At 35.2% G+C, this 11,042-nt stretch overlaps 1 protein-coding gene across 1 annotated transcript; it reads left to right on the top strand.

The window, feature by feature from the left end:
• Positions 1–2,720: 2,720 nt before the first annotated feature.
• LOC109057066 (cytochrome P450 7A1-like) lies at positions 2,721–6,549 on the top strand. Its single transcript, XM_042772532.1, has 6 exons — positions 2,721–2,878; positions 3,688–3,928; positions 4,022–4,626; positions 5,078–5,208; positions 5,300–5,478; positions 5,603–6,549. The coding sequence occupies exons 1-6, from the start codon at positions 2,796–2,798 to the stop codon at positions 5,900–5,902; spliced, it is 1,539 nt and encodes a 512-aa protein (XP_042628466.1). The 5' UTR covers positions 2,721–2,795; the 3' UTR covers positions 5,903–6,549.
• The last annotated feature ends 4,493 nt before the right edge of the window (positions 6,550–11,042 follow it).

Raw genomic sequence — 11,042 nt, forward strand, 5'->3', positions numbered from 1 at the left:
TGCTTTTGATAAGATCAGCAGTAGATTGGGACTTAAAGCTGATTATCGAGAGAATCCAAGAAGAATGTTTAATTAATTTTAAATTTGCATGCAAGTGTAATTGATTAAATGCCCAAAGGTAAAAAAAAAAACAATGCTAGTAATTATCCATTCCTAAAATCATGTCTATGTTCATTATTTGCATGATGTGTGCAATCATGTTAAACTATGCATTGTATTTATGTCTTTATTAAATATTTAAAAAAAAAATGACTTACTACCTCATGTCAGTTGTCAGTGTAGCTCATGTCAGTATGTTTGAACTGACTGAACTCACTGATGCTTTTAGGTTTTGGGCAGAGCATTTATCCAGAAGTGACCCGTCAAATTAGGGTTACAATAGTATAAACTTCTTGTCCAGCAAATAAACACTTTGCCAATTCATACAGCTTTTGAACTTCTCCCTACCACCCAGTGAGGGAACTATTTAGAAAACCTCAGCTGAAAATATGACTAATCGTTTGCTCCACTTGCTCAATTGACGCAACAAAACAGGATTTTGAATACAAAATAATATTATATTATAAATAATTTTAAATAGGCCTACCTTAGGTGTGGTATAATTTTTGTTTGTTTGTTTGTTTGTTTAATATTCAAATGATGGATGTCACTGTTTTTTTTTTTTTTTTTTTTTTTTTTTTTTTTTTTGTGACAACAGAAAATATTTATTGGAATTCCACTGATGTAACCTCAACCTTTCAGTCATCACCCTTTAGATACTTGTAGAGGTTTTGTGTTTCAATCAAAACATTTAAAAAAATGTTTGTAGAGGTGCGCATTCATTGTTAAAGCCAATAAAGTTTTATTTTGTGAACTCTGAAAGACCAATGGTGGTGAAATATTTCCATATTTCCATATTTCATATTACTGCATAGCTTCCATATTATGCAATACATCCATGGAAATTTATTTTCCTAATAAGTGCATAGCATGACTTCAGCATAAAAATCTCAAAATAAAGGTTAGGTCATTTCCAAAGAAAAACTGCAGTGCTTTACAACTATAGGAAAGGAAGAGCTAAATAAAGTTTTCACTGCATCTAAACCAGCAACATGTTCATAAGATCCTGTACCCACTAAATTACTGAAAGAGTTGTTAACTGTAGCAGAAGAACCGGTTCTCAATATTATTAACTTGTCGTTATCTTTAGGTCACCTCCCAAAACCATTCAAGCTGGCGGTTATTATGCCTCTTATTAAGAAACCACAACTAGATCCTAGTGAACTGGCAAATTACAAACCCATTTCAAATCTTCCATTTATGTCTAAAATTTTAGAAAAACTTGTGTCTGCTCAATTGTGCTCCTTCCTGCAAAAAAAAAAAAAAATATCTCTATGAAGAATTTCATTCAGATTTCAGGCCCCACCATAATACAGAAACTGCACTTTTTAAAATTACAAATGACTTGCTTCTTGTGTCAGACCAAAGCTGCATCTCATTGCTAGTTTTACTTGATCTTAGTGTTGTGTTCGGCACCATAGATCAAGACATACACATAGATCGATTACAAATCTATACAGGTATCCAAGGGCAGGCTTTAAGATGGTTTAGATCCTACCTGTCTGATCGCTACCACTTTGTTTATTTAAACGGGGAGTCATCTCAGTTATCACCAGTAAAGTATGGAATGCCACAAGGATCCGTCCTAGGTCCTTTGCTATTTTCAATATACATGTTGCCCCTTGGTGATATTATTAGAAAATAAGGGATTAGTTTCCACTGTTATGCTGATGATACTCAACTATATATCTGAACAAGACCAGATGAAATTTCTAAATTATCTAAGCTAACAGAGTGTGTTAAAAACGTAAAATTTGGATGACCAATAATTTTCTCCTATTAAATTTGGATAAGACATAGATATTATTTATTAGACCAAAAAACAGTACACAGAATCTCTTGGATTACAATTTGCAGTTTAGACAGATGTACTGTTACTTCCTCAACAGTAAAAAATCTTGGTGTTATCTGTTTGGCCAAGCATTCAAATAATGCATCTCATAATCTTGTACTGCAGTTATATCTGATCAAATGCACATTATTATTTTTTAGCTTGGGTTAAACAAATTAATTTTGCTTGGTTGGAACAGCAGCTAGGCTACGCTAATTGTGTCTCTATGTGTTTCTCTGTTTTTGCCATGGGATTGACATCCTGTGGTAACTAGGATTTACACAAGCTCCAGTCTGGATCCAGAACACCTGAGAAGAGATGATGCCAACCCCTCAGAAGACCTCAGATGATGCTAACCCTGAAACAACATACAGAACTACCAAATTTTGCTATAAGTTTGATTTTGTCTTTAATTGATTTTTTAATTGAATTGAAAACTTGAATTTCCTTTTTAATAAATAAACATACTTAAATCTTATCAATAAGTTTCAGAGATTACCCCCCCCCCCAAAAAAAAAATTAACAAATAAAAAAATGAAATCACACATATGAAAGACCTTGAAGCTGTTTCTCCAACCTTGCAATACTATCAAAGTACAGTCTACTGGCTGTCAGGTGGAGGTGTCCATGGTTCAAGGACAAACACACACATACATACAGAAACACCTATCCAGTTTTTTTTTTCTTAAAGGCATATGGCACGTTTTCAGAAAAAAAAAAAATATGAGGGCAGTCATTAGCTGTGGAGTTACGTCAAGGGCTGTGGCTTGCAGCATGTGGTGAATCATATAAAAACAGTGCTAAGAGCACATGAGTGCATCTTTGAGGATTACAACCAGTTCCAGTTTTTGTCTCTCCAACAGTCATGATCCTAAGCATTGCCCTCATTTGGACCATTGTTGTTGGGGTCTGTTGTTGTCTTTGGCTTATTACAGGAATACGCAGAAGGTAAATACTCACATATTTTTGACTAAAAGCTTCAGTAAGCTTGGGAACATCTCAGGGATGGCGAGATTCATATCTGTTTAAAAAAAACTGTTATGTAGTGTTACAATCTCTAATGCTAAATAACACGTTTGCAGGGTACTTCATTTTTTGGCTTTGTATGTGTTAGAATAAATTGTTTGAGAAGATCAGATCGAAGTTGAGTGGAGGAGCACAGAAGCTGGTACCTGGGACAAAGAATGACTGAGGAAGTGAAACTCAGCACAAGCAAGGAAATGAGACAGTCTAGGAAAAAACAGTTAAATAAATCATGTCTTGTGATAGTGATGTAAGCTGATGCATACAACGGGGGTACAGAACGCCACGGGGTGTTATAGAATCTCACAATGACCACTTTAAGACAGACTGTCTTACTCATCAAACATCCCTGTGCTTTACTAAAGAAAAGTTAAGAAATTGCTTGAGATTGCTATTTTTGTGAGTATAGACTCTGATCTATTGCAAGCTAATGAAAATTCTCATTAAAACATATTTACACTTCTGTTTCCGATTCTGAACTATGCTCTTCATGTTCTAACTGATAGGTATGGGCATAATCTGTGTCTGAATCTTGTTCAACTTATTGGTTAACAGTCGGAGAGACTAACTGCCTGGTTTGGACACTATGCATTACTTGATAGGCACTGAATGGAATTAATAGTAATTTACATAAGTTACATAAGAACTGAACGACATGACAGAACTTGTTTCTTGTTCTTAAACCCTGATTTTATAAGCTGTTTTGTAACTGTTTGTTGCTGAAATGGTTTCAGACAGCCTGGGGAGCCTCCAGTAGAAAATGGTTGGATCCCTTACCTTGGTTGTGCTCTTCAGTTTGGGGCCAATCCTTTGGAGTTTCTTCAGAGCAGACAGAAGAAACATGGTCACATTTTTACATGCAAGATCGCTGGGCAGTATGTCCATTTCCTTTGTGATCCATTCTCCTACCATGCCGTCATCCGCCAAGGAAGGCATCTAGACTGGAAGAAATTTCACTTTGATGCCTCTGCAAAGGTAAATGAAATAACTTCTTGATTACTGCTAACAACAATCTAACAGCAAAATTAACTACTTAAACTGGCATGTAATGATGTGCATGTGTTGCAGGCATTTGGTCACGAGAGCATGGATCCCAGTCACGGTTACACTACCGAGAACCTGCATCAGACCTTCCTGAAGACCCTGCAAGGGGAGGCTTTATCTCCTCTCATTGAGACCATGATGGAAAACCTACAGAGCACCATGCTGCAGTCAGGTGTGCTGAAGCCCAAACTTTCCGAATGGCAGAGTGATGGTATTTTTGCCTTCTGCTACAAGATCATGTTTGAAGCAGGCTACCTGACCCTCTTTGGAAAAGAATTGGATGGAGACCAGAGCATTGCACGTCAACAGGCCCAAAAAGCTCTGGTGCTCAATGCACTAGAGAACTTTAAAGAGTTTGATAAGATCTTTCCTGCTCTGATCGCTGGTCTCCCGATTCACGTTTTCAAGAGTGCCTACAGCGCTCGCGAGAACTTGGCCAAGACGATGCTCCACGAGAACCTCAGCAAGCGTGCCAATGTGTCTGACCTCATATGCTTGCGCATGCTCTTGAATGACACATTATCTACCTTCAATGAACTGAGCAAAGCCAGGACCCATGTGGCCATGCTGTGGGCTTCACAAGCCAACACTTTGCCTGCAACCTTCTGGACCCTGTTCTATATGATCAGGTACAACTCATACTCAGCAAGTGTAAAGCTGCACAGTAGTCACTACCAAGGATTATCAATCAGCACAGATAAATACGTTAATTGTATTGTTGGAGATAAGCATTACTTCAGAGTGTTCTTGGAAAAAGATCATACTGTACCTGCATTTGGAAGCATTAAACCATGAAATTGATCAACACTATTGTAGAATGTTTTTAATTTACATGAAATTATAGTTTTCCTCTGATGCATCAGAGAACACTGAAAAAAAAATGGTGTAGAACCAATTTTCACTAGTAAATTTCTATTAAATTTCAAAAGGACTTACAAACAAACAGCAAGTTATACCCTGAATGAAAAGTATAAAGACTGACATTGTATTTTCTAGTAATCTGTATTTATAACCACAAAAAATATAATTTTTTTTCAATGTATTTATTAAGCTGATGACGCAAGTTTTGCTTGTTTGCAGGTGCCCTGAGGCCATGAAAGCTGCTAGCAAGGAAGTGATGCGAACATTTGAAAGTTCTTATCAGAAAGTCGATCCCTTGAATTCTCGACTTGTACTAACAAGGGAACAGTTGGACAACATGCCAGTTCTAGGTGGGAACACATTGAAAATATTTCAATTTATTACTCAATAATATTAGCATACCAAAATGTCATGGAGACTAAAGCTTCTCTGTTATTACAGACAGTATCATTAAAGAGGCTATGAGGCTGTCCAGTGCGTCACTGAATGTGAGAATAGCCAAGAGCGATTTCCTTCTTCACCTGGACAACAACGAGTCTTACCACATCCGCAAAGATGATGTAATAGCTCTGTACCCCCCGATGATTCACTTTGATCCTGAGATCTATGAAGATCCTTTGGTGAGTATTATGTTCTTTTCTGGTGTTTAATAGATAAATTGCAGCTTTCACCAGAATAAACTTTGTAATAAATTATGTAAGAATTATTCTTCTCATTAATGTTTTTGCATCTTGCCACAAACAGACATATAAGTATGACAGATACCTTGACGAGAATGGACAGGAAAAAACCAGCTTTTACCGAAAGGGACGCAAACTTCGTTATTACTACATGCCCTTTGGCTCTGGGGTGACCAAGTGTCCTGGCCGCTTCTTTGCTGTGCATGAGATCAAGCAGTTCCTGTCTCTGTTGTTAGCGTACTTTGAAATGGAACTTTTAGACCCTGATGTGAAAGAACCGCCGTTGGACCAGTCTCGGGCCGGACTGGGTGTTTTGCAGCCCACCTATGATGTTGACTTTCGATACAGGCTCAAATCTCACTAGGAATCTCACACAATTTACGGACTGTCGACTTAAACTGTAAATAATGTACATTTTGCATCGTGTCACAAATATGAATAGGTCTCACTTGTGTTTTCTTTCTATTCAAGTTGATTTGAGAGAGATTTTACTAAGTTTGAAAGAAACATCAGAGCTTTCCTTTTAAACAATTCAGTAACATTTATTGCACTTATGCTATGTTTATTAGTATTCTTTTCCATTCTTGTAAAATGATATGTGCTTTTTAATTGTAAGTGAATTTTACTTTGAATGTACAGAATGGATTTTTAAACCAAAAAGGTGCTGTAAGCAATTTTATAGGCTATTGAATGAAATGCAGAAAATTGTAAAATAGCAATGTAATAATTGCCCTGATGAAGTAGCTATCACGCTGAACTCTGTGTCTAAACTTTTATAAAGGATATCTCTTTGGGTTTGAGACTTTAGTCTTTGCAACTTTAGGGATCGTATCTATTTGCAAACAGCTTGTAACACTCCAAAGAGAAAGGAAAACTTGAAATCACATCATATGACCCTTTAAACCAGATAGGATATAATATTAGAACATATAACAACAACAATATTTATAATAATAATGTAATCCAGCCAATGGATTATGCACAATCACAATAAATATTCAAAAGCCCACAGTTCTTTCAGCAAGTCAGTGTTTGTTACCCCCATTTACCCTTTCCTTAACATCTGAGAATGCCAAATGGTCAAAAGTAATCCTGACATAGACATAAATCTAGTTGATAAACATATAGATTGTGTCAAGGACACACACTTAGCAACCACCTCTTCTGTTGATAAGCCTGAGCACAAGGTATGCAAATATTAAAGTGACACTTAGTAAACCCGAGCAGCTGTCTTCAGGGTACAACGTGAAAGTGTACTCGTGTCCACTGCTGTACACGCTGACCTTGACCTGATTATGTAACAAACCTGCCAACACAAACTACAAAAGATCACTCTGCATTAAATTGAACTCAGCATTTAATGTCTTAAATATTTAAATAATTACAATTTAATTACTGATCTATGGAAACACATTTTTAAAATATGATTCTGTTAGTCACAGTAATGAGACACTTTCTTCTAATTCTGACTTAATGAGACAGTTTCTTCTAGTTCTGACTTAATGTACACATGTGCAAAGGAGGGAGGGATGACACGCTTGTGTAAATGTGAGAACACAGTTAACATGGCAAGTTTTCATTAAAGTCTACAAAAAAAATGTATTATGAAATGTTAAGTCATTATTTCGAGAAAGTATTTCCTTATTGTAATAAAGATTTTTATTATTATGAGAAAGTGTCTAAGTCATTATCATGAGACAGTATTTCCTTATTGTAATAAAGTTTTTTATTATTATGAGAAAGTGCCTCATAAGTCATTATTATGAGATAGTATTTCATTAGTATGAGAAAATTATTGTGAGAAGTCATAATTATGAGTAACTAAGTTATAGTTATGAGCATGCTTCTTATGATTATGACTTCCAGAATCATATTTTTCACTCAACTGTGGTGAAAACGGGCCTCAAACAGATCAGTCAGTCAACATCTTATGGTAACATTATGTGTTATATTTCAGATTGTGATAACTATTGGTCTCATAGGGGATGTGCAATAGTGAAATGTGTTAAATTATATTTCTGAAGAATTTTAGAGTTATATCCAGTTTAGGGAGTGATAGATGAGAAATGTGATTCTTTTGCCTTTTCCACAGAACCCGATGACAGTCAGCAGACTGATGCTGTTTGCCAGTGTAAATAATACATCTGAATTAGTTGTTTGCTTGTGACCTTTTACAGGGTTACAGTTGTTTGTGCAAGATGATAAAAAGGAAATGTCTGTCACGATATTGTGGGTTATTATCAGTCATGTTGTATATTGCATGTCAGCTTTAGGTATTTTAGGCTTTGCCATTTGGATGGAGTATCATTAGTTGATAGAAAAAGTATATGGTGGTTGTAACTGAAAAGTGAAGCGTAGTTCATTGTTTTTGATTATCTTAACTGCTTCATAAAGATTATCTCAAGGCCACTGTAATTTAGGATAATACTTCAAATACGGAGTTCAGATATGGAAATGGACTATACAGAAGCAAAGTTTGTTGCTGTAGCCAAAGGCTGGCAATTTTTATGTCTTCAGTGGATTTACTTGTCTGATTTTTTAATACCTGAAGAGACAGATAAATCAGTGCAAGTGCAAATAAGACTGAAAAGGTCTGTGTGAAGTAGAATGAGGTTCCAAAAAGGGACTTAAACATTTTTTGAGAAGAAAAATCAGTCTATCCTGACACAGGCTGTATTGTATTGTTTTTGCTTTCCACAGCCATGGTACGAATGAACAGAAACAAGTATTTTAATTGGAATGCCTGAAGACGATGTTTTAATGACAACAGTGGGTTAGAAAATGGCAAAGAAAATCGATCATTTGAACAATGTTATGCTGACTATTACAGTTCATATAGTCTGATGTTACATTGTATTATAGTATACAAAAAGCTGTACTTTTTTTTGGTCTTGTAACATCTGGAACTTTTTTGAAAATCAGGTTTTGATTTAGTACTTACATAAAGTCATAGGACGGCATTTCATGGGTCTAGATTAGAGGCTGAGTTTAACCCTTAAAAACGAAACAAAACTAAATTAAAAACAGTCTAGCTGTTCTACTACTGTTCAGAAGTTTGAGGTTGGTATGATAGTGTTTTTAAAAACATTGTAACATTGTGCAATATTATTAAAATGTAAAATGACTGTTTTTTTTTTTTTATTTGAATATATTTTAAAATGATTTATTCCTTATACATAAAGTTGAATTTTCAGCAGCCAGCAGTCTTCAGTGTCACATGATCCTTCAGAAGTCATTCTGATATGCTGATTTGGTGCTCAAGAAACATTTATTATTGATATCAGTGTTGAACACTTCTACTTGTGATATATACATTTTTTAGCATTCTTTGATAAATAGAAATTTATTTGAAATTCAGTGCCATGCTGTATGACATTGCTGCATTTTTCACTGTATTATATGAACTAATTGTTTTCACATTTAGTTTGCAATTTTTTAAATTAAAATGGAGTTTGTATTAATAACATATGGTTTCCATATTAAGGCATTTTTTTTTTTTTTTTTTTTTTGCATTTTACATCTGTTATCTTTAAGGATTGATAGGCAATGTTAAAAAAAACATAAACATCAAGCTGTCATTTAGCAGATGTACACTAATTACAGTGACAGGCCCCCTAGAGCAACCTGAGTTTAGGCACTCTCACACACACTCTCTCTCTCTCTCTCTCTCTCTCTCTCTCACACACACACACACACACACACACACACACACACACACACACACACACACACAAAATTACATGCAAACATTGACTAAACTAGTAGTTTTATAAAGAATATGATTCTAATTGCATCCCACATGTGCAGTTTAGGGGTTGAAATAAGGGTTTGTGTACTCATACAGATGAGAGAATTCACTGTTGCTTCTGATGAAAATAAAATGTGTTATTGCATATAGAGAATCTGAAGCAGAGTGTTTTATCTCTAATAGTGGAAATTGGAGTACATTATGTCACAAAAAGACATAAATGACTTAACATGCAGCTGCAAGCCCTCTGTTTTAAGTTTTCAGTGAAGTGACAACAATATTAATTGGCGACAGGATTACACAATGGGCAAGTTTAAACAGGTTGCTATCAAAAAACCTTTTGCAAAGCCAGTCAAATTAAGGTCAGAACAGGCATTGTTGTTGTAAAAGTAAAACTGACTAATTCATTTCAACAAGAGTTGGACTGTCGCTGAATTGGTTTCTTCATATTCTTTTGATCTTTCATTTAATCAAAGAAATACTCAAAAATCACGGTTTCCTCAAGAATAATATGCATTGATATTAATAAGAGATGATTTTGCAAGGATCATGTGACACTGAAGACTGGAGTAATGGCTGCTAGCATCACAGGTATAAATAACATTTGAAAATATATTAAAATAGAAAACAGATATTTTAGTTAATTCAGTTTTGTTTCCTGTTAATTATATCAATAGTAAGTAATGCAGACACAAACTGATGTTTGCTGTTTCCTAAAATTGAGTCTGCTTTGAAGCAAACAAGATTAGGATTAGTATGTCCAAAACAACAATATGGTAAAAATAGTATGTCAAAGCTGCATGGTTGCCATACAGTTTGGGTGTAGGGCGATAGGAAATGCAGTTTGTACAGTATATAAAACCATTACGCCTAGTCCCCGTAAACCACCAATACCAACATGTGTTTGTTTTCATGCTTTAGAGCTAATATTTCCCACAACCGCTTGTGTTACAATAGGGAACACAGATGTATTTTAAATTATTTCATCATTATACATTTCAATTTCAGTATGTGCAGTTTGTAATTAGTGACATAGTTAAGACATGGTTTACCCAAAATTCTGTCATCATTTATTCACCCTCAAGTTCTTTCAAAGCTGTATGGATCTCTTCTTCTGTCTTCTGTTGAACATTAAAGATGTTTTAAATAATACAGCTGATGTTCCCTTATTGAGTTCCATGATATGGAAAAATATTCTATAAGTAAATGGGGACCATCAACTGTTTGGATACATTCTTTGAAATATCTTCTTTTGTGTTCAGCAGAAAAAAAGAAAGTCACACAGGTTTGGAACAAGTGGCGGGTGAATTCATTTTTTGGGTGAACTATCCCTTTAATAGATCTTCATTTTGTGTGTTTATTGCCAGTCTTTTCACAGAAAAACAAAGTCCTGATAGTTTACTTTATAGTTCTGATCAGGGGAGGTTGTTAAGGATTTAAATTAAAGGCAAAACATACAGCTGTTTGCGCTTTTATTTTCTTTTTTTGGTGCTTGGACACTTTATCAACTGTTTTTGGACAGTGAGCATGTAGGAAAGGGTGGTTTCAAGGGGAAGATTTCTGTTTTCTTTTAGTCTTTGTTTTGGATAAAGTGAAAAGGATCAGTACAGAGTAACATTAGTCACTATTGCTCCATCTGTTAGCTCCGCAGAGTCACCTTGGTAAATCACATTGTTACTCATAGCGAACATTTACCTGTCGTTAAATCTGGTTTAACTGGAATATGAATCATCATTTAATGGGGAACTCATTTATG

The sequence above is a fragment of the Cyprinus carpio genome, chromosome A2, assembly GCF_018340385.1.
Source record: "Cyprinus carpio isolate SPL01 chromosome A2, ASM1834038v1, whole genome shotgun sequence".
Taxonomy (NCBI): Eukaryota; Metazoa; Chordata; class Actinopteri; order Cypriniformes; family Cyprinidae; genus Cyprinus; species Cyprinus carpio.

Bases quoted from the DNA above. Each gene is read 5' to 3' on its own strand.
- LOC109057066 (XM_042772532.1), top strand. From the start codon at position 2,796: ATGATCCTAAGCATTGCCCTCATTTGGACCATTGTTGTTGGGGTCTGT. The intron at 2,879-3,687 runs GTAAATACTCAC...AAATGGTTTCAG, and splicing joins ATTACAGGAATACGCAGAAG to ACAGCCTGGGGAGCCTCCAG. The intron at 3,929-4,021 runs GTAAATGAAATA...CATGTGTTGCAG, and splicing joins ACTTTGATGCCTCTGCAAAG to GCATTTGGTCACGAGAGCAT.